The 24557-nt window shown below is 40.6% G+C and overlaps 1 protein-coding gene and 1 long non-coding RNA gene across 4 annotated transcripts in view; both read right to left on the bottom strand.

Annotated features, from left to right (window-relative positions):
- DDAH1 (dimethylarginine dimethylaminohydrolase 1) overlaps positions 1–24557 on the bottom strand; it is a 145913-nt gene that overhangs the window by 46140 nt on the left and 75216 nt on the right. The window contains exon 2 of one of the 3 annotated variants that reach the window (XM_054037403.1): positions 14853–14985. The exons of the other annotated variants lie outside the window; for them this stretch is intronic. Coding sequence (XP_053893378.1) covers positions 14853–14985 — 133 coding nt within the window. The remainder of the gene's footprint in view (positions 1–14852; positions 14986–24557) is intronic. 3 annotated transcript variants of the gene reach the window in all.
- LOC128841896 (uncharacterized) lies at positions 17958–24554 on the bottom strand. The gene is made up of 3 exons (XR_008445927.1): positions 24179–24554; positions 22845–23101; positions 17958–19309 (listed from the first exon to the last, which is right to left on the bottom strand). It is a non-coding gene; the product is annotated as an uncharacterized LOC128841896 (long non-coding RNA).

Genomic DNA, 24557 nt, shown 5'->3' with positions numbered 1-24557 from the left:
ATTGTAACAACACCCCCTGCAGGAACTAGACCTTGGACCTCTCAAACTATTCTCCATCATCTGAACTACAACACCAAGTCTGCTTGCTAGGAGGCAGCACAAGAGTCAAACATCTACATGTGGTCTAAACACTAGCGGGAGCCAAGAGCCACACGTGTTAGCATGAGTTACAGTGATGATGCGGTAGAGGGGCCTTCAGGAGAAATGGTTGCTCAGGCAATATATTATGCAGGCTAAATACCTATATGCACTCTGCTGCATTTTTTTGACCCTCAAACTCAGCCCAAATACTAAGGGTACATCTACACTACCGGGGGGAGTCGATTTAAGATACGCAAATTCAGCTACGTGAATAGCGTAGCTGAATTCGACGTATTGCAGCCGACTTACCCCGTTGTGAGGACGGCGGCAAAATTGACTTCTGGGGCTTTTTGTCGGCGGCGCTTACTACCACCTCCGCTGGTGGAGTTAGATCCCTGAGAGGTCGATTTCTACCCGCCGATTCAGGCGGGTAGTATAGACCTAGCCTAGGTTCCATCTGAATGAAGTATGGATATTTGGTGGTGGGGGCATAATGGAGTTACATTGTTTGGTTTTTAAAAGCCCTTACATATACAAACCAACACTGAAGCAGTCCGAAACCAATGAGTTATGGTACAAGTAAACCAGAAGTCATTTATTTAACAAACTGGCCAGTACTGAGCTAGGTTTAAGAAGCTGCATATGTCAAATTATGACTTAATATAATATGATGTGTTCATTTTTAATGAATTTTTAGCTTTTTGAGACGTCTGCAGTGCACATGAGCTGAGGCAAGGTCATTCTACAAGTCATTCTTCTCCAAATACCATTCCTTTTTCTTCAACCAACAGTGGTTAAGAAGAGCCAAACTTGGAAGTGGCTAGTTTTATATGAACTGCCCACTTTGCAATAATATTAAAAGGAAAGAGGTGTGTACTCAGATTTAGACAACACATGGAAAAAACACAGCAATTCTGTATGTAGACAGACATTTTTAACAAGTGGAAAGCTTGGCATATACAGTGCCGTCTTCTTACAAATTAACCAAATGTTCAGACAGTTGCTCACAACACTGGCAAGTCTACAGCAACAGCTTTGAGAAAGGACTTCTATTTTTCCCTTGTAGCTGCAACAGGATGTATGCTAGTACAGACGTAGTGACAACAAGCAATGGTGACGCTTAACTAATGCAGAATTTAACTCCAAGTCATCTTAGGCTGCTCTTTCCACCGTTTAGGATTTCTCTAGCTCTTTTACCATGTGAGTTTTCTATAATTACATAGAAATAAAGTGCAAGAGTTCACTTTAGAATATTTGTCTTCTACATTTTAAACTGTACACGCTTACAGGGGATATTTCAAAAACAGTACATAAGCCATATTACAAAACCAGACAACTCACATTTAGAGACAACACTGCTCACCCGAGACAATCCCTTTAATTTTTAGTCTATTGTAAGTCTGACTGAAAAGTATATACCTGAGCTTACATCTTGAAAGGACTCGAGAATCATCAATCCCAAGTATCTCCAAGTACTCACTGTATCTCTAGTGATGGGTGAGTAAACAAAAACAAAATACTATATGCAAAGGTAAGTTAAATAGCCTGTTGCTTACCGTTAATAAACCTCACTCATGATAATGTTCATTACTCCGTGGCAAAATGACAGTGAACCCAAAACAGAGGTTGAAAAGCTGAAACTTTCCTCCCCTAGGAGGAATCATGAAATAGACTTAAAGATGAATATCCCAAAGACAGTGGAATAACCGGAAAGTATGGAAAGAAAAAAAAAAAAAAAAGGTAGGTAAGGGGCAAGCATCTTTGGCACTAAAGAAAGACTAATCTCTTACCTCAAATACACACACTTCTACTGGCAAGAAAAACTAAAGCCTAGGAGAATGGTAGGCTTCTTGTCTTGTCCTCGCCTAAATCTATAGTTCTAGTTTAGATATCTGGAAATAGCTAGCAACCAAGAAAAGGGTTGTTACATTTCAGAAATTCGCTTGCAATGACATTTCACTCAAAAAGAATCAAACATGAAAGCTCAGGAGGTCAGTGTTCTGAGCCTAAGCAGCCTTTTGTACTAATTCCAGAATAGCGGGAAACCATCCAATAAGAAGAAAATGATCCAAAGGATGCAGTTTTAAGTTGTCCATCTCCTATTTACTGCACTGCACATTTCATTTCATGTGTTAGGAAGTCACAACTTTGGGTGACTAACTTTTAGCCAAAAATCCAACATATAAAGGCACATATTTTACTGTATATAACTAAGTATACACTAAGGTTGTCCTGTAGTTTGATCCCATGTCTAACACATACAATTGTTTAGAGAGGAAGAGAAGTAATTATATGTTACCATTTTACTGCGCAAGTCTAGTAAATGGGAACTTGGTCAACGTTACTGTTAGTCAAGTTTAACCCCCAACAGATGCATTCTCTAGATAAGAGAGCACTCTAAAAAGCTCTGATCTGTGTGATAAGGACTGAGAAATATCTGCAAAGCAGTAGTCAAAGGAATTCTCTTAGAGCTTTCCAATGCTTTAATTGGCTTGAATTCCTATACAAAACGTGCATTCAAAACATGATATTTACACAAAAATCCAAACAATCTCTGCAACATAGCTATATACATGGAGAGTAGGCAAAGATACACTATACTGACACGTTACCTTTAACATCAGGTGACAGGTCAGAAAGGTGCAAGTTTAAAAGTTTTAAAATTAGGGCTGTAATGCTATTAAAAATTAATCATGATTAATCACACTCTTAAACAATAGAATACAATTTATTTAAATATTTTTAGATAAGTTCTACATTTTCAAATATATTGATTTCAGTTACAACACAGAATACAAAGTGTACAGTGCTCACTTTATATTTATTTTTTATTACAAGTATTTGCCCTGTAAAAAACACACACCAAAAGAAATAGTATTTTTCAATTCACCTAATACAAGTACTGTAGTGAAATCTCTTTATCACGAAAGTTGAACTTACAAATGTAGAATTATGTACAAAAAAACTTCATTCAAAAATAAAACAATGTAAAACTTTAGTGCCTACAAGTCCACTCAGTCCTACTTCTTGTTCAGCCAAGCGCTCAGACAAACAAGTTTGTTTACATTTGCAGGAGATAATGCTGCCCGCTTCTTGTTTACATCATCTGAAAGTGAGAACAGGCATTCCCATGACACTGCTATAGCCGGCATCACAAGATATTTACGTGCCAGATGTGCTAAAGATTTTTATGTCCCTTCATGCTTCAACCATCATTCCTGGGGACATGCATCCATGCTGATGATGGGTTCTACTTGATAACAATCCAAAGCAGTGCGGACTGACTCATGTTCATTTTCATTATCTGAGTCAGATGCCACTAGCAGAAGGTTGATTTTTCTTTTTTGGTGATTCTGGAGTTTCCGCATTGGAGTGTTGCTCTTTTAAGATTTTTGAAACCATGCTCCACACCTCATCCCTCTCAGATTTTGGAAGACACTTCAGATTCTTAAACCTTGGGTCAAGTGCTGTAGCAATCTTTAGAAATCTCACACCGGTACCTTCTTTGCGTTTTGTCAGATCTGCTGTGAAAGTGTTCTTAAAATGAACAACATGTGCTGGGTCATCATCTGAGACTGCTATAACATGAAATATATGGCAGAATGCATGTAAAACAGAGCAGGGGACATACAAATTTAATTAACACTTTTTTTTTTTTAAAACAAGCATCATCAGCATGGAAGCATGTCCTCTGGAATGGTATCTGAAGCATGAAGGAGTATACGAATATTTAGCACATTTGGCACATAAATACCTTGCAATGCTGGCTACAAAAGTGCTATGCAAATCCCTGTTCTCACTTTCTGGTGACATTGTAAATAAGAAGGCGGCAGCATTATCTCCTGTAAATGTAAACAAACTTGTTTGTCTTAGCAATTGGCTGAACAAGGAGTAGGACTGAGTGGACTTGTAGGCTCTAAAGTTTTACATTGTTTAGTGTTTTAGTGCAATTATGTAACCAAAAAAATAATCTACATTTGTAAATTGCACTTTCACAACAAACATTGCACTACAGTACTTGTATAAGGTGATTTAGAAAATACTATTTCTTTTGTTTATCATTTTTACAGTGCAAATATTTGTAATAAAAATATACACTTTGATTTCAATTACAACACAGAATACAATATATGAGAAAATATAGGAAAAAGACCCAAAATATTTAATACATTTCAATTGGTATTCTATTGTTTAACAGTGTGATTAAAACTGTGATCACAATTAATTTTTTAATTGCGATTAATTTTTTTGAGTTAATCGCATGAGTTAACTGCGATTAATTGACAGCCCTATTTAAAATCCCAGAGCATAAGATTAGAGTGCCACAAAGACCAATCATTTTTCAGACATAAGTCACTTAAACACATATATAATTTTAATTGGTAGGAAAACTGTTTTAAAACTGAAATTTAGATTGCTATCTCAAATGGCAGTGCTGTTTTAACCACCTGCAACAGTTGTCAACACAATTCTGATAATCTTTGTTAGGAGTGTTTTTAATTGTGCTGTGATTTTGGCAAGTCAAACCTAAAGGTAGGAATTAAACTCCATACCCAAGAGTGATACATTGCTCCCATAGTTACCTATAGGAGAGACAGGATGAAATCCTGACCCACTAAAGTCAATAGCAAGATTCCCACTGACTTTACTGGGAACAGGATTTCACTTAGAAATATCCATTTACATTTGGATACAGTAATCTAAATGACAGGTTTCAGAGTAGCAGCCGTGTTAGTCTGTATCCGCAAAAAGAAGAACAGGAGTACTTGTGGCACCTTAGAGACTAACAAATTCATTAGAGCATAAGCTTTTGTGGACTACAGCCCACTTCTTCGGATGCATATAGAATGGAACATATATTGAGGAGATATATATACACACATACAGAGAGCATAAACAGGTGGGAGTTGTCTTACCAACTCTGAGAGGCCAATTAATTAAAAGAAAAAAAACTTTTGAAGTGATAATCAAGATAGCCCAGTACAGACAGTTTGATAAGAAGTGTGAGCATACTTACAAGGGGAGATAGATTCAATGTTTGTAATGGCTCAGCCATTCCTAGTCCTTATTCAAACCGGAGTTGATTGTGTCTAGTTTGCATATCAATTCTAGCTCTGCAGTCTCTCTTTGGAGTCTGTTTTTGAAGTTTTTCTGTTGTAATATAGCCACCCGCAGGTCTGTCACTGAATGACCAGACAGGTTAAAGTGTTCTCCCACTGGTTTTTGAGTATTTTGATTCCTGATGTCAGATTTGTGTCCATTAATTCTTTTGCGTAGAGACTGTCCGGTTTGGCCAACGTACATGGCAGAGGGGCATTGCTGGCACATGATGGCATATATCACATTGGTAGATGTGCAGGTGAACGAGCCCCTGATGGTATGGCTGATGTGATTAGGTCCTATGATGATGTTACTTGAATAGATATGTGGACAGAGTTGGCATCGGGGTTTGTTACAAGGACAGGTTCCTGGGTTAGTGGTTTTGTTCAGTGATGTGTGGTTGCTGGTGAGTATTTGCTTTAGGTTGGGGGGTTGTCTGTAAGCGAGGACAGGTCTGTCTCCCAAGATCTGTGAGAGTAAAGGATCATCTTTCAGGATAGGTTGTAGATCTCTGATGATGCACTGGAGAGGTTTTAGTTGGGGGCTGAAGGTGACAGCTAGTGGTGTTCTGTCATTTTCTTTGTTGGGCCTGTCTTGTAGGAGGTGACTTCTGGGTACTCATCTGGCTCTGTCAATCTGTTTTTTCACTTCAGCAGGTGGATACTATAGTTTTAAGAATGCTTGATAGAGATCTTGTAGGTGCTTGTCTCTATCCGAGGGATTGGAGCAAATGCGGTTATATCTTAGAGCTTGGCTTTAGACAATGGATCGTGTGGTGTGTCCTGGATGGAAGCTGGAGGCATGTAGGTAAGTGTAGCGGTCAGTAGGTTTCCGGTATAGGGTGGTATTGATGTGACCATCGCTTATTAGCACAGTAGTGTCCAGGAAATGGACCGCTTGTGTGGATTGATCTAGGCTGAGGTTGATGGTGGGATGGAAATTATTGAAATCATGGTGAAATTCCTCAAGGGCTTCTTTTCCAAGGGTCCAGATGATGAAGATGTCATCAATGTAGTGCAAGTAGAGTAGGGGCGTTAGGGGACGAGAGCTAAGGAAGCATTGTTCTAAGTCAGCCATAAAAATGTTGGCATATTGTGGGGCCACGCGGGTATCCATAGCAGTGCCGCTGACTTGAAGGTATATATTGTCCCCAAATGTGAAATAGTTGTGGGTGAGGACAAAATCACAAAGTTCAGCCACCAGGTTAGCTGTGACATTATCAGGGATACTGTTCCTGATAGCTTGTAGTCCATCTTTGTAATCTAAATGTAAGCATTCCTTAAATGAAATGCTTTAAATTTGCTAGCAAATGCCTCCCATTACAGGCCACTGACAGATCAAATCTGGGTCCAAAAAGTTATCTTTTACAAACCTGAGACCAATATGTGTACATGTACGTGTGTGTTTGTTTTAAAGAAATATTTCCCTGAAATTTTTGCAACTCAAACAGGGTTTTGCTACTGCATGAAGACCTGAAAATGGACTACTAGAATTGGACTATAAACTACAGAGGAAAAGCTTATTTTTATTGCCCAGGCTTAGGAAAAACCCAAACAAATGCCACACACACACACACACACACACACACACGCAAACCCAGCTTTAAAAAACAAACAAAAAACAAACAAAATCCCACTTTAACCAAAACTATTTTAGTAAAAAAAGATATGTATTAAGGATAGGATTTCTAACTGGATAACTTTTCTTTTACAAGAGTTATGATTTTATAAAGTAAACTCTCTCCTCCTTTTGTTGACAATCAACAAAGTTTACTATGTGTTTTTGCAGAAGCTATAACTAACCACACAAAGAAAAAGTGAGTGTAAATCCTACTACTTTTTCCTGTAAACAGTTTTCCCTTACCCAAAAGGGTTAGGAGAGCTTAACATCTAGACTAAAACTTGTTTCTAAATTAGTTATTTCTACAGGATTTTTAAATGCTCTTTAAAAATACTGTTTTGAATGGAAGGGTTCTCCAAAGCAGTTTATATTGACTAAGCAAAGCCAATTAGGAAATTCAGAGATATACTGCATTGTGCCAGCTGAATTCAATGATCTACACTTCTTAAATGAACATCCTGTATCTCATGATGCCACAAGTCAATATTTTGTTATATGCAGAACTTTTCATAGAATTGCTGGTGACAATTCTGTCAGCTTACTTTCTAGAATGTCTTAGTTTTGTCTTTCCTTACCAGATCTGTTTGCCATCAGACTGCCACCCACAACTGCTTTCAAGAAGCAGTTCCTTCACAATCTTTTCAACAGATTCATTGTTTAAGCTTCCACCTGTGTCACAGAAGACCAGTCTGCACCTGTTTAAGCCATAGAGCAAAATAATAACAGAGTAACTGACAGACAGAATGCAATAGAAGTCCATTTTCCAGACTCATGTGGGAATACAGAGCACGTCTGCTGAAACAATATCCAAGAGTCAATGATACTGTAGACTCAAGTATTACTTTGTAGTCAACCTAATAGCTTTTCCTTTCTCAGCATTTTACTATACACATCTTAACCACAATGTAGAAAATAAGAAATATTGTGATTTACAGAACTGCACAAAATGGAAACTATATATTATACCAAATACCTATCAAAATCATCCAGCACATGCAACTAACTTAACATACCATTGCTTCAAGACTTCACTCCAAAGGGGAATGTTCTTATAAAGTCTAGACCCCTATGTTAGGGTGCTGAATTCTAGGTCAGGTGCTAAGTGAGTTTTATATTAGGAGGACTCATTTGTGAAGAAATTAAATCCAATGTTTTCTGTATTTTTGCTACTGAGATCTGAACAAAGCATTTCTCCCTAGCTGATTCTCTGTGTCACTGATGCAGTCCTGGAGGATCACCCAGATTTCCCTGGGGTCATTCTCTCTCCGTGTGAGGAACACTGCAGAAGATCCCCTCTGGAATCAGTCAGCACCACCAATTGGCACAGGGGTGTGTGTGAGAGAGGACACCTATAGCAGCTGGTACAACTACCAAAACCAAACCAAACCCCAGAAAATCTGTAGGTCTACACTAGAAAACTACTTATCTTAGGAAGTGGTGCTGGAAACTTGAAGAACAATATATTTACTGCCACGTGCTTTAAGATATTAGTGCACTGTTTTTAAAACTTCCCCCGTAAGATGGTGTATTGCTGCATGCTTTTCAGGATTAATGCCGATCAACATTGGTTTATGGAGAATAGATTTGATCAAACTTACAATCTCATAAAAAGAAATACAAAATTTAATTGATAAAAGCAATAGTGTTGATGCACTATACTTAGACTTTTGTAAAGCATTTGACTTGGTACCAAATGACCTGTGGTTTAAGAAACCAGAACAATACAAAACCAAAATGGCACACATTACATGGATTATAAACTGGAGAACTGATAAATCTCCAAACATAACTGTAAGTGTGGAATCATCATCAAGTGGGTGCGTTTCAAGTGGAGGCAAGTAGAGATCAGTTCTTGGCCCTACACTAGTTAACATTTTTATCAGTGCCCTGGAACAAAATTAAAAGTTTGCAGATAGATAACACAAAGACTGGAGGAGTGGTAAGTAACGAAAGTAAAATAATCTGAACTGCTTGGTAAATTAGGCTCAAACACAATGCCATTCATCCAGGAACAAAGAAGATGGGAGACTATCCTGGGAAACAGACTGAAAAAGACTTGGAGGATAATCAGCTACCCATGAACTCCTGGTGAGACCCCGCGGTCAAAAGTCTAATGCAACGTTTTGACATATAAACAGGGCAATTTTGAGTAGGTAGGTACCATTATCTCTACATTTGGCATTGTTAGGATTGCTGCTGGAATACTGTGTCTAGTTCTGGCAATCACAATTCAAGAAAGATGTTGATAAATTGGAAAGGGTTCAGAGAAGAGCCATAAGCATGATTAGAGGATTGGAAAGCATTTCTTAGAGTGAAAGATGCAAGGAACTCAATCTGTTTAGTTTATCAAAGAGAAAGTTAAGGGGTGACTTGATCACAGTCTACAAGTACCTATATGGGGAGCAGAATTTCATAGAGGGCTTTCAATCAAGCAGACAAAGCTATAACAAGATCCAATGGCTGGATGTTGAAGCTAGACAAATTTAGACAGGAAATAAGGCACACATTTTTAAACAGTGGGGGCAATTAACTTACCAATGATTGTGGTGGATTTTCCATCACCAGACTTTCTTGAATCAAGATTGGATGGTTTTTCTAAAAGATATGCACTAGTTCAAACAGGAATTAATTCTGGGAAGCCCTCTGGTCTGTGTTATGCAGGAGGTTCACAATGGTCCCTTCTGGCCTTATACTCCATTTATGTATTGAGTCACCTAATATAGCTCTTGCACCGTAAACATCAATGGGCCCAATCCACTCTTTCATGAGCCTATGTAAGTTTTGAAATTGGTCAACGGGAGGAGGATTAAGCCCAATAATTTACTAGAGAGAGGCTAGGTTCTTCTTCCTCACTGAACCTAAGGGAGGAAAGGCGATAATGAGCCTAACGTGACACTCTGGTGCCCCTTTTCCAGACTGCACAATACTGACAAGCCAAAGCAGCAATTTTTAGAAACCGTTAAAACATGTTTTAAAGAGGATTTCACCAAAGTCCCTGCACACATGAAAAGACGCTGAAGTTGTGCTGCATCTACTGTTCGTAGGATTAGAGAATGGATAATTATTTTCTGTTAGTGGGTAGCAGCAGACATCTGATTAATGCTTATAGCTACTTTAGACACCCTTGTGGTTAAAGATAAATTACTGTGTATACTAAGTGGCACCACAAGAAACTGACCTGCTGCTTCTACTGATGTGTTTAGAAAATGAGAACATTAAACTGGTACAATATTAAATAAAACCACACTGGATTTGAATTATGTATTGTCTTTCCATTACTAAAACTGCATTCCTTGAAGTAGCCCTACATCATTTTAAGCGGGTTTATGTAAGGACACTGCAAAACAAGGCATTTCACAAAGTAATATTTTATGTCTCCTTCCTCCTCCCCTTTCTGCTATGCATCCAGTTGTGAAAATCCAACATTAAATTAAGTCCAGTGTTCCCAGACAGAGGGAGGAGTCCAGCCTTAACCAGAGTTAAGTTTTCCAGCTGCTTACAGGCCCCTCCCTTCCCCAACAGACAGGCTCACAGCAGTGCCTTAATTAGTTGTTTAGGAAGGATGTGACATCTTCCAATTTAATACATCTAGCCCTTCTTAGAGCAAATGTAGAATTAAACCTCAATATGCACTTGACAGATCTCTTAGCAACTAGAGTGGAATCAGCCAACAATGGATGATTCACGGTTTAGCTAGAGAGTGTGCAGAACTGTCTGCCAAAAGGTCTGAATAAACTCACATTGCTAGACACTATGGTAAAATGTACCCTGATCTCTTTTAAACTATTATATCATAGAGGAAAGTTAAACTCCATGCATTCCAACAACTCAGTAGAGTCTGGAAATACAATTGAACTGTAACATCTTGATTTTTTGAGAATTGATATACCTTTGTGGTTATTTTCCCCTTGAATAATGATACTTCCAAAAGAAAATAGCAAAAGTCCATCAGAGTCTATGAAATTAGGGACAAACACCTTTTTTCTGGTTTGAAATGTAAAAGGAGGTTTTTCAAAACACAAACTACTCCTCCTCCACTACAGTCCTTAATTATCACCAGTGATACTGACTGGACAGTTACCTGAAGACTATCTAATTTAAATAAAAGGACTGGGACCAAGTCTCCTCTCATTTACAACAATAGGATTAATTGTAAGTACACTATGGAGTTACACCCGGTTCTAATCTCCTCTTGCACATTTTAAATCTTTACAAGTCTCTCTAATCTACCAACTAAACTAAAATAACAGTAAGTGACACAAAAGAAAAGTACAGTGATCCCTCTTGAGTGTTTATATGGTACCCAAAACAACAGGGCCCACATCCTGACTGGAGCATCTATAAAGTAGAAATAATAAATCTGTATTCTATGGACAAATTTCTGCTTTCACATACATGACCGATTTCACTAGGAGCCGCAGATTTTGACCTTAAGATGACTTCCTTTGTGGTCTATTCATTCTGTGTGAATATACCACATGCTAAGAGACCAGAATAAAACATTAATGAATTACAGAAAATAAACAGGAAAACACTATAGGGATTAATCCAACACAAACAAAAGAGAACAAAATGACTGAAGAAAAATCACTGGCCTTTCCCCTTTTGCTACAGAAATCAATCAATCAGAATTAGGGCTTTTCCTCTGGCCCACTGGAGACCAAAATAGAATACATGGACAGTCAGTAAAAAGATCTATTTTCAAGAATTTTCAATAATGCCTCCCAGTGTTACAGCCTCATTTTAATGAAATTACAGCAAATGTTTTCTCAGGGTCTCTACTGCAAACTTTAGATTTAAAAGTCTAAGTTCAGAAACATTTCACTCAGCTGAACTTACAAAGATTTTTCTCCTCTCCTACATCTTAGCCCTTCTTTCCCATTGGATAGTGGGTGGGATAGTGCCTACCTGCTCCTGGCTAAGCGAGACCCTGATGGCACACTTCCCTCAGCACCCTCTATTGGGGTTCAGAAATAAATCACTCACCTCCAGAGCTTTTGATCAATATTCCCCTTCTTCTGTGCTCTAGTTTATTTAGTTCATGTAGGTTCCCCAAAAGAGCTCTCCTTTAAGTGTAAGGTCTTAACAGCCCTTCCCCTTAGGAGCATGGGGGTTTTAGTCCTGGGTTTCCTGGCCCACAGATTCGCCCCTCAGGTTTGGGAATCTTCCAGCCCTCCTCCTGGGGGACAGGAGTTTCTGTCAGACTTCTCCCTCCTTGGCATAGGAAGCCCACAGCTCCCTTTGTTGGGCTGCACTCATCAGCTCAAGCCAGATGGGGCTTTCAATCAGCTTCTCCTTCAGCTGGTCCTACTTCCAATTAGTCCCCAGGCTCAGGGGCTCAGAAGGCAGCCTTTTCCTTCTAGAGTCTCATTCTGTTCTTCTCCTTATGTTTTATGATGAAGTAAACTCATCTACTGAGTCTATAGCCACCATCTACAACATTCCATGTACATTCATGCTACTACTCTCTTACCCCGCTCTACATTCTTAAGAAAACACAGTAGAGGTTTTTTTTTTAAATGCTACCCCACTTTCCCTGATATTCTTATCAAACCTCCTCATTGTGCAGCTGGTCACCTTAAAGCATCTAAGTTCTTCATCAAGAGCATTTTCCCCTGGGAACACTCCTTGCATCCCCACAGCACATGATCAACTGTTTCTTTAACCTGACATATATTACACAACCCAAGTGAATAAATCTTTAGATTTTACATTCTAAAGGATTGGCAACAGCGTGATTTGTGGGTAAGATCTAACTTGTACATTGACCTGGGTCTGGGGCTTGGTCCTTTGGATCGGGAGAACTTTTTTTTTTTTTTTTTTACTGGGGGTATTGGTTTTCATAACTATTTGTCCCCATAACAAGTGGCACTGGTGGTGATACTGGGGGGCAGGGGGGGAGGGGGCTGTAACTGCCCTGCTCTAAGCAATTTGTCCTGAATAGATATCGTCAGAAGTGTCCCACCAAAGGCAGCATCATTACAGAACTCCAGTGACGACGACAAAAAAAAAAAAAAAAAAATCCCAGTACACTCTGATTTTAAATCTAGCAAAAAGAACAGGAGTAATGCATGATCTCTGGTAGGATACTGTGGTCTCCACTGAATATTGCATGATCTAAACAAAAAACATGTACTGTAATAGCTAGAAACAACAAGCCATAGGATGGTCTGAATCTCAGTCTTAACTTTGAATTGCCTCTCCTTTGTTGAGATTAAGATAGACTCTAAAGATTAGAATCATAGAAGATTAGGGTTGGAAGAGACCTCAGGAGGTCATCCAGTCCAACACCCTGCTCAAAGCAGGACCAACCCCAACTAAATCATCCCAGCCAGGGCTTTGTCAAGCCGGGCCTTAAAAAACCTCTAAGGATGGAGATTCCACCACCTCCCTAGGTAATGCATTCCAGTGCTTCACCACCCTCCTAGTGAAATAGTGTTTCCTAATATCCAACCCAGACCTCACCCGTTGCAATTGAGACCAATGCTCCTTGTTCTGTCATCTGCCACCACTGAGAACAGCCTACCTCCATCCTCTTTGGAACCCCTCTTCAGGTAGTTGAAGGCTGCTATCAAATCCCCCCCTCATGCTTCTCTTCTGTGGACTAAGTAAGCTCAGTTCCCTCAGCCTCTCCTCATAAGTCATGTGCCCCAGACCCCTAGTCATTTTTGTTGCCCTCCGCTGGACTCTCTCCAATTTGTCCACATCCTTTCGGGGGGGGGAGGGGGTCCCCAAACTGGATTCAATACTTCAGATATGGCCTCATCAGTGCCCAATACAGGGGAATAATCACTTCCCTCGACCTGCTGGCAACGCTCCTACTAATGCAGTCCAATATGCCGTTAGCCTTCTTGGCAACAAGGGCTGCTGACTCATATTCAGCTTCTCATCCACTGTAATCCCCAGGTCCTTTTCTGCAGAACTGCCACTTAGCCAGTCAGTCCCCAGCCAGTAGCAGTGCATGGGATTCTTCCGTCCTAAGTGCAAGACTCTGCACTTGTTCTTGTTGAACCTCATCAGATTTCTTTTGGCTCAATCGTCCAATTTGTCTGGGTCACTCTGAACCCTATCCCTACCCTCCAACGTATCTACCACTCCCCCCAGCACAGTGTCATCCGCGAACTTGCTGAGGGTGCAATTCATCCCATCATCCAGATCATTAATGAAGATGTTTAATAAAACTGGCCCCAGGACCAAACCCTGGGGCACTCCGCTTGATACCGGCTGCCAACTAGACATTGAGCCATTGATCACTACCTGTTGAGCCCAACGATCTAGCCAGCTTTCTATCCACCTTATAGTCCATTCATACAATCCAAACTTTTTTAACTTGCTGGCAAGAATACTGTGGGAGACCATACACAAAACTTTGCTAAAGTCAAGGTTCATCACGTCCACTGCTTTCCCCACATCCACACAGCAAATTATCTCATCATAGAAGGCAATCAGGTTGGTCAGGCATGACTTGATGAATCCATGTTGACTGTTCCTGATCACCTTCCTCTCCTCCAAGTGCTTCAAAATGGATTCCTGGTGGACCTGCTCCATGATTTTTCCAGGGTCTGAGGTGAGGTTGACCAGTCTGTAGTTCCCCAGATTCTCCTTCTTTCCTTTTTTAAAGATGGGTATTATATTTGCCTTTTTCCAATCATCTAGAACCTCCCCCAATCGCCACGATTTTTCAAAAAGATAATGGCCAATGGCTCTGCAAGTACATCAGCCAACTCCCTCAGCACCTTCGGATGCATTAGATCCGGCCCCATGGACTTGAGCATGTCCAGCTTTTCTAAATAGTCCTTAACCTGTTCTTTCACCAGTAATTTACCTTCCTAATGTAATTTTTTGCCTTCAGGTTTTTAGTTAGCATAACTGGTATATCTTTTTTTTCTAAGCATCACTACCATGTAGGCCACAGAACATACCATACCTCTATATTTCTGTTTTACATAGTTACATAGTTAATTAAATTCAGTACATGTTACTCAACGGCTCACGTCAATCCCAGTGTGACATCAGGCAGCAAGAGAGAATTCACTTACTTACTGTTTTACCTTATAAGGACATTGCATGATAGTTCTGTGAACCTGTGCCGTCACACATTTTTTGCAGCTGTCAGATGCTTCTGAGCCAAAACTCAGTTTAGATTCCTGTATGTTGTGATAATCAGCTGGGGTTTGGAAAATCCTTAAAAAAAAAAAAAAATCTGATGTTCTGGCAACTTAACAAGGCTTCTGAAAAAAATATAACAGTTTAACATCTGGACCAGAAATATTTTACGGCAGTCTAAGACCAGCATAGTACAGAACATTTTTCCACCCACAGTAACTGTTACAGTACAGCACTTCCTTGTCCCTCGCTAAATAAAACAGGACCTGTTGTATAAAGATAAAATATTTTACTTGAAGTAAAGTATGGAATAGGGGAGAGCCATTTTTATTTTCTGTTTATTTTTATTTCTGTACCATGAATTTCTTCAGTTGTTTAATATAGATCTTAATGTCCATCCACACTTAGTCCTATAACAGAAATGTTGCACCCTCTGTGTTTTCCCATTTAACATAAGAACAGGGGGAAAGTGCTAGAGAGAGGGGGAAAAAATCCAGCTCCGCAGAAGTCTACCCTTCCTTTTTCCGCAATCTCTCCCAATGAGAGAAAAAAACATAGTACAAAAAGGAATGAACTAGTGCTGTAATTTAGAACACGCCTCTTTCTACATCGTGAGATCCAAGTTCAAGATTTGGTTTGAGTCACATATAAAAATATTCTTGGTCATCTCAACCTCGTTCCCAGTGGAGATCTGTCACATTTGGCAACGGTCATAATGAACAGCTATAGTTGTGACTCACTAACAATGAACTTTAAACATTCATAGCACCTTATCTTTCATCCTAAGGTTTCAGAGTGTTTTGCAAACATTCACAAATTAATTCAGAATAACCCATCATATTTAATATTAAATGAAACAAAGTTATTATTCAGTGTGATTTTGAATCCAACACCATAGGCATGTCTTCACTTAGGAAAAGCTCAGGATTAGACTAGAACTGAGGTATAGAATAGAACAAGATGCTCCATGTGGATGTAACTAGTTACCTGTATGGGCCTGAGCCAGTATTGTTAATCTTTTATTTTCATGTTTCCTCCTCCTTTTGCAAGTTAATTTTATTGCTTCCGAAAAGCAGAACCTGATATCTAACTTCCTCATGAGGGCCTGATTGGCAACAACCTGCTATTCTAAGCCCAGGCATGTGAAACCCAGATTGCCAACTGTGCCAGAAAGGACAGTTGTTTCATGTTGTGCACGAGTAGGGACTACAATGAGACCAAACTCATGATCATCCTTTGTGACCCAACCCTTGGGTTTCCAGAGAGAAAGGCTAGAGACACCACTTCGCTTCACTGCCTGTCCTGCACCTGAATGACAGAAGCTCTATTTGCTCCGTTACTAGCTAAAGGCTTGATCCTTCAAAATTTTACTGGTCTGAGGTTTACTACTGCACAATGGCCCATTGGGGTATATGGGCAAGATCCTCAGCTGGTGCAATTTTGTTCCACTGACTTCAAAAAAGCTACATCCTTCCCAAAGCATTTGCTGCAATGGGGTCTGGACTTTCAGATACATTCACCCTAGCTCACTGTAGCTCAGATTTTCATGGGTGCACATGTGTATAAATATAAGGAAGCAACAGGTTTAAATCCCCCATCTATCATGATCACCATAGAAGCTCTCACTAGCAGTGTTAGACTTCTGATGAATGAAGAGTACATACAGCTCACCTCAATTCACTGAGCAATGCCGTAGCATTTCAGTTAGCATGCCTACCCTTAAAAGGAAGGCCTACAGAATTCAGAGAATTAGGTCCTTTCTACCTAATATTATAGAGAATTAAACCTTATGCAGAATCATTTAAAAAAACCTATAGAAAGGATCTCACTATTAAACACTATAGATCAGCGTTTCTCAAACTGGGGTTTGCGAGGGTACTCCAGGGGGTCAGCGGGCCCCTCTGATCAACTCCTCCTCCTGCATGCCGCTGTTCCCTGGCATGCAGGAGGCGTGTGCGGGGGGGGGGGGGGGGAGGAGAGCAGGGATGGGGCACGCTTGGAGAAGTGGGTGGAAAGACTTGGGGAAGAGGAGAGGTGGGGTGGAGCTGGGGCAGGAAGTGTGGACAGGGTCTTGGGGTTCAGCAGAAGGCTTTGGGGGTCTGCGACAAATTTTAAATCAAAACAGGGGTCCTCGGGTTGCTAAAGTTTGAGAACTGCTGCTCTAGATGATTAGTCATTTCTAAAGAGTATTATTAGGTTTGTCTATTTATAAAATGCTACGTGATTTTTTCCTTGAGGGTAAAGGGACTGTTTTGTTTTGTTTGGGACACTCCTCCACATGCTCATGAGCTGTGCTATACAAGGGTTTCCCTGTGCTACAGTATGCAGGGGCCTGATCCATCCCTATATAAATCCATTGGCCATTGCCCCCTGCCAGAGGACCAGTAGTGGCAGAACAACTTTGAGATAAAATTGGGGGGAAAGAATCCCTCTCCTGCTGCCCTGTGCAACTTCCCAAATACCAAACCTAGCAGGGAAAGTTTCATGCAGAAAAACTGATATATGGCCCTTTGGCTCCAACAGGAAAAGAAAACACACTTGGATTTCTGATTACTTATTTTGATCACAGTACATTATGCTGATGATTTACATGCATAAAATCCTGTGCAATAAGCCAAGAACAGCCCGCAAAGAGATGCTTATTCCAAGACAATACACTGCTTCAAGTTGCAGAAACATTGCAAAAAGAAACTAGAATCAAATCTAGTATGGAACAGGAGATTAGAGTTCATATCATCCCCCCCATCCTACCCCGACGTTATCTCCTAGGGATTTTGCTTACATAAGGACTGCAGAAGTTTTAAGGCCAAGTTATTGGGCTCAATACAAGGTAATGGTGAAGTTTTATGGCCTGAGTTATACAGGAAGTCAGATTAGAGAATTTAATGGTCCCTTATAGCAGGGGCGGGCAAACTTTTTGGCCTGAGGGCCACATCGGGTTTCGTAAATTGTATGGAGGGCTGGTTAGGGGAAAGGTCATGGCCCGGCCCCCACCTCCTATCTGCCCCTCCTCCCCTGGGACTCCTGCTCCATCCAATCCCTGCCCTCTATCCAACCCCCCAGCTCTGTGCCCCCTTACCGCACTGCCTGGAGTGCCAGTGGCTGGCGGTGCTACAGCCGCACCGCCCAGCTGGAACTGGGCCACGCTGCCGCCGCTACCACGCAGCACAGAGCACTGGGTCAGGCTGGGCTCTGCAACTGCACTGCCCCAGGAGCTCACAGCCCCACCGCCCAGAGCATTGCGCCGGAGCAAGCGAGCGGAGGCTGCGGGGAAAGGAGGACAAGCGGGGGAACTGGGGGGTAGCTTCCCAGGCCAGGAGCTCGGGGGCCGGGCAGGATGGTCCCACGGGCTGGATGTGGCCTGCGGGCCCTAGTTTGCCCACCTCTGCCTTATAGACTAAAAAGCTCCCATACCGACTTAGAGCCATGACTACCCTGAAAGAAAGGCAAATGCCTTTTTAAAAAGAGGTAAGATCTGATGGCGACCTCCATCAGTGATAAATCAAATCTTTAAGCTCTGTAATTTGAGTGTAAGTTATTCTTCTCAATTGCAGCTGAAATCTGAAGCCATGTCAATAAAGGACTGGCACATATACAATATCTTTCAAGCATTTTAAAAATATTATTTAATCCTCACTACATGTCTGATGTAGGTTACTTTTCTACAGTAGCTATGGGGGAAAATGAACCTCTCTGTCTAAGTAATTTGGCCAAGGCAAGAGAGAGAACTTCTGAGAGTGCAGATTGGAATGCAGGAATTCCTGGCTCCCAGTGCTGTACTTAGACCACTAAATTGATTGCTTTGGAGCACAACACACAACTCAGTTTGGATGCCAAGGTACAGATTCTTGATGGCAGAACCTCAGAACAGTTGGCTTTTTTAGCAGAGCTGGAGAAGTGAAAACTGGCAGTAGATCAATGGCTGGAACTGGTAAAGAATCCAATATGTTCAAAAATGTTTGAATTCTTAGAATCTGAGTGAACGAGGAGAGTCATGAAGAACTTGTACCGTGGAAGAACCTGTACTCACTGTTTTATGACTCTATATACAAGAGGATCCTACTTGCATTAAAAAAGAACAAACAGGATCCTTATGAGGAAAGTCAGTCAGGCCAGCAAAACCAAAAGGTAGAGTTTTAAGTTTCCTTCTGGTATGTGACCTGCTCATGGAATTTTCAATCAGATCTCACAAGCAGCCAACAGGGATAAGGTAAAATATGAACAAAATAAAACATTCCCCAAGACCGGATTATGAAAGCCACACAAACTTTCCTTCCTTTAAGAAGTTTTTTCCATGGAGAAGGTGCAGGCTTCTATTTGCTTTCTTGTTGAAATTAAGAATTTTGTATTAAAGACATGCTGGGGTATGTGTTGTTTTCTTTTTGTTCTTTATACTCTTCTTCTGTTGATCAAAGAGAACAAAATCAATAATCACTTTCAATAGGTAACTGAGATGCTGGTAATTTAGCCCTGAAAGTCCATTCCAGCCTTAGAGGTTTATTATCTTCAGATAGAAATACACCCCTCTTCACATCAGCTTTTTTACTATAAACTTTAAAACCAAACCCAAAGAAAACAAAGCAAACACCACAGCACCCAACACCTCAGTCCTCTCTTACACCAAACCAAAAGCCAACCAACCACTCTTTCATTGCAAGGTGGAGTTACAAACTAGTCATCTGTTTATACAATTCTAGTGGCACTCATTTACCAAGTCTGGTGGGTGCACTATAGATTAGATAGAAGTACTTAATTAAATTGCAGACTGTCACCAATTATCTTGATATTAGATTTTATAGGGCATTTTCACAAGTGCTCACTGAGACCAGACTACATTAAAACCTCCTTGAAACAGGCAACACTATGATAAAGATATAACTACTGCAGCTTGAATACAATTGGAATTTCACTTCTGGTTTTACCACCAATTTTTATTAAATATAAATTATCATTCCATTTTGTAATCAAGTTTTTTAAAAAGGTAAAACTTAAGGTCACAAAAAATTGACTGTAGATCTTGCAAAGAAAGTTTATTTAGTCCTGGTCTTACTGCCACCTACAAAAGGTAACACATCATGTTCTTTATTTTGTTTGTGTGTATATTACATACAGCCACATACACACAGACTCTCTGTACACAAAACAATTTTTTTACTGTGTTTGACAGGACAGCATACAACTTAACATGTTATTATAAGAGACTTTGAGAGCATAAGTACTTTCCAAAGGGTAGAGATTTAAGGATTGGGATTTTAGAACTGTTAAGTAACTACTACTGTACATGAAGATATTCTGCCATTTAGGCACTCACTTTGCAATAGGCTCCATATGTACTGTTGTAGAGCCACACTGACTTAACTGGGACACTGATCAGGTATGAGGGCCCATCCACATGGATTAGATTATAGGATCAGGGCCTCATTTGCATTTGCACTGTCATATTTTACAGAGTATAACTAAAACAGGCTTGGTGAGGAAAGTCGTTAATCTTACTAACAGACTCCATGCTTAAAACAGCTGTCTTCCCCACAGGACCAAATGGAACTCAATTAAAAATACTTGTAGCCCCAGTATTAGTCTTGTAAAGGAATGATTTACCTAACAAATACAGTTTTTGTTATCAGTGAGATTAATTCGTTAGCAAAAAAAACATTGAAAATCTTTTTTAAGCAATGCATGCTGCTAGAAGATTTATAAAAGATGCTTTTAAAAAGTAGTGGTTAAACTACTGATTTTACAAACACAGTACAACCTTGTAATAGGGCAGCACTTCTAACTTCAACTAACAGGACACGCAGACTGCCGCATGGAAGGGACTCCTGTTTGGGGGCGTGCGAGCCGCCTGCACACACTAGCATTACCAGAGACAGCTGCTGGTGAGCCTGGTGCCTGCCCCCATGGGCAGGGCCGGTGGCAGTACAGCCACAGCAGAGTATCTGTCCACGCTGGGTGCTGGCTCCTGCGAGCGGCGGCCCGACACGCTGCTGCTTTCACTGCTGCAGTTCCCAGTAGAGCACCGCGGTTCCATGGATATTTTATTTATATCCACAGATATACATTTTATGTCAGCGCAGGGCTCTACACATTCAACAGTATTACTGACCAAGCACTTGTTTAAATACCACGATTATATAAGTCGCCTAATCAACATATGAAAGTAAAATCACTAAATCTCAAAAATATTTGTCAAGATAATACTGTATGTAAGGCAAGACTGTAGCATACTGAACAATATTGTTAACTTAGGTACTATGGATAGGTGGCAAATACTGTGGCTTTAAACACTAGCAGTCTCACTGAAGTTAAGGGGACTGCTCATATATTTATAGTTAAGCATGTGCTTACTATAAATGTGCTAAATAAATAAATATAGTTAAGCATGTGCTTACCTTGCAGGAGTAAGCCCTATTTATTCATTTGCCTTATCTGAGGCAGACCGACATGATTTCACTTTTTAGTCATCCTTTTCCTTAAAAAGGATAAAAGTATTTTTTAAAAACAAGTTCTGCCTCTGGGATCCAAATATTACATCACCCCCAGAGGCCATCTTTCAATAGCATTCTGATCTTTCACTTCATTCCAGGTCCCTAGCATGAACTAAATCTTGTATCTAATTACACATTTTTCTTAAGCAGCTCACACTGACTGCCTGCACTTGTGGCTGCTCTGAGCTAGAGTGACTTCTCAAAATGTCTTGCCAATGTTCATATTTCTTTGACGGATAAATGTAGGCTATATCCCAGATTGAACGCACTGCTTCTAGCACTGAATGAGACAGTTTTTTCTTTTAATTTAAAAATGATCAGACATGCATTTAAAAAAAAAAAATCACAAAGGGGTTAAGGATTTGTTTCTCCTTTTCTTTCCTACTGTTTGTGAGGCCTAACTATGAGTCAACCTTTTACCAGATCAATATTTCTTTGCATGAAATTCAGTAGGGATGTGATAAATCCACTTTTGACATGTGATGCCAAATACTTACCTAAAAATACTGCCGTGTATAAATACAAGTCTGGATACGACATTATACAATTCATATAAAATTACTGTTTTACAAAAAAAAAAAAAAAAAAAAAAAATCCTATATTCACGTAGCTTCTCCTAGCAATACAATTCAATGGTTTTAAAAGCTTCAATAGGAACATTGCTTAGTTTTAGAAACATCAGCAGCATATTTAAAAACTACATTAAAGCATATCTGGCAAAGGTGCTTGAGTTGTGTGGAGTAACTCCTGTAGAGAGAGTTTCAGGAAACTATGCGCAGTGGAAAGTAGGTTAAAATCTGAAAACCTGGTGTAGAATTACAAGTAGTGCCATTACTCCTTAAAATGGAGTGCAAATGGATTACAGTTCGAAAAACACAAAAGCCTTTCTGCATTTTCTGGCGGCACCTCACATCTACACCAACAAGCCTCCCGGGTACAGAGCCCTGAGGAAGATAAAGCCCGGTTGGGAAAATGGAAAGGCCACGCATGGAAAAAGTAAGCTCAGGAAGGACAGCACTAGCTCAGACTCCCTACCGTTTGCAGTTAATGGAGCTTGAGAGACAGCCTTTTCCCAGCAGTAAGATATATTAGTTTGGAATGAGGCTCTTTGTATCAGAGGTTGGACTGCATATTCCCACTTTAATATTAATTTTATCTTCTCTCACTTTTCTTTTTCTGAAACCCTTCAGCCATCCCACATGCAGTGGCCATAGCACAGTAATGAAATTCTGAGCTGAATGAAAAGAAGGATTCGTCTTTAGATGCTACATCATTAAAATACTCAGACAGAAGAGGACAAGGATTCTCCTCCGCCTTCCCATCCCCCATTCCCATAGCTTTGATGCCTTGCTCAGGCTCTTCCATGACAAGCTGAACATCAGAGCCAAATAACTGGCACCAAAATAGATGTGTAAGCATCAAGAGCTTTTCTTGCACCTTCAGAGGAAATACCTTGCAAGAATTTGAATCACAGGCTCCCCTCAGACTCTGTCCTGTTTGAGTACAGCAGTGGTCTCTGATCACTTTCTACACAAGGCTTTCTGTAATAAAGGATGTGGAATTCCATCTTGATATCTCCAGAGAACCCCAGTTCACAACCAGGCAGCTTTGCAGCTCACAGAGCTTTTGGAAACAGCTGCAGATGATGTTTAAAATGGATGATCCAGCATCTGGTTCATTGCATTGATGTTTCTCATGAAGCCTTGATTCTAAAACAAAAACAAAAACACCCAACCTCTATCATTTATCCAAAGTTGCAGGGTGTAGACAAAGTTGCACAGGGTTACCATATTTCAGGTTCCCAAAATAGAGGACCCTGCGGGGAGAGGAGCTGGGGAGGTACAATCAGGGGAGTGGGAAGGGGTACCTGCAGCAGAGGTACTCACTGGAGGTGGGGGGCAGTGTCACTCCCTGTCACTGTGGCAGGGCAGCTGGCACAAGGCCCAGACGCAGCAACAGCTGTCAGTCAGTGCCTCCCTGTGGGACCCCATCTCCAGGGCTGAGAACCAGGGTCTGGGTGGGTGGGATCTGGCAGCTGTGGCTTCAGGGGAATGGGTCAGTCAGCTGCCAATGCAGGAGAGGGACCAACTGGGAAGCAGACCAATCGGGGCTCCTTCTGAGCTGCAGCATCTGCGCTGCAAAAGCCCCAGACATTTCCTGTTATTTGAAATATCCGCCTGGACCGAGGAGAGAGGCTCAAAAAAGATGCAATGTCTTGGAAAACCCGGACATATGGTAACCCTAGCAAAGCAGCCCAAACTGTATACTTTTACGTCCAAAAATGCTCTCAGCATTTTCATGGCATTATTTCAGATAACACGATGAGAGTTATTCCTGGCAACCGGCCATTTATCAAGCCTACCTGGAAAAACATCTGAAATGGTTCCTGTGTGTCTGCCGTTTACGGACTAGAAATGCAAAGCAAAGGATCTTTGACTCTTTAGTGATCCGATAAGCTGTGCAACCAAGGGAAACAGGGCAGAGAAGAGTACTACTTCTTTTGTGAACTTGTTCCTTCTGACTGAATAAATTATTGTGTTGTCTTTAATACTGACAGTATTTTCAAGCAAACTCACTTCGTATCATATTATCAATATTGCCAACCCCAAATGTTCAAAAATCATGAGCCAGACTCACCAAAAATCACGAAATTGGCTTTAAAATCATGAGATTATGTAAAAATAATAGATTTTGTATTCTTTTGGTCTTCTGCTATTTGAGCCGTTAGGGTGCATTGGGTCGCATTTTGAAGATTTCTCCACACCCACATTGGGCTAGAAACTTACTTTCTCTTTAAGAATTAAGGCTGAAATCATCATATATCCACTTGACCCCAGGAGCTGGGGCTTTAAGGAAAACAATTTCATGAGAGTTGGCTACACTTATTTGGAAAGATTTGGCCAAAGCCCACATCCTCCACAACAGAAGCAGGTTAGGAGCTGCCATCAATTTCCTTGTGCCAAGACGGATCTTATCAGTCTCCAGCAAATCCATCTTCCATAGCATTGTCTGGGACGCTTTGCTTCTCCAGGTTTTTCTGCAAGGCTCTTGATGTAACAAAACTCTGCCGCCCAAGTACTCATTGCTAGTCCTTCATAAGAGTCATTTTCAGAAGTTTGTTTTCAACATGCTTCATCATGGCTGATGTGTATTCTTCTCAAGAAG

This window comes from Malaclemys terrapin, chromosome 8 (assembly GCF_027887155.1).
Source record: "Malaclemys terrapin pileata isolate rMalTer1 chromosome 8, rMalTer1.hap1, whole genome shotgun sequence".
Classification (NCBI taxonomy): domain Eukaryota; kingdom Metazoa; phylum Chordata; order Testudines; family Emydidae; genus Malaclemys; species Malaclemys terrapin.
Note: the sequence above shows the minus strand (reverse complement) of the source record. Positions and strands in the feature narration are given on the sequence as shown.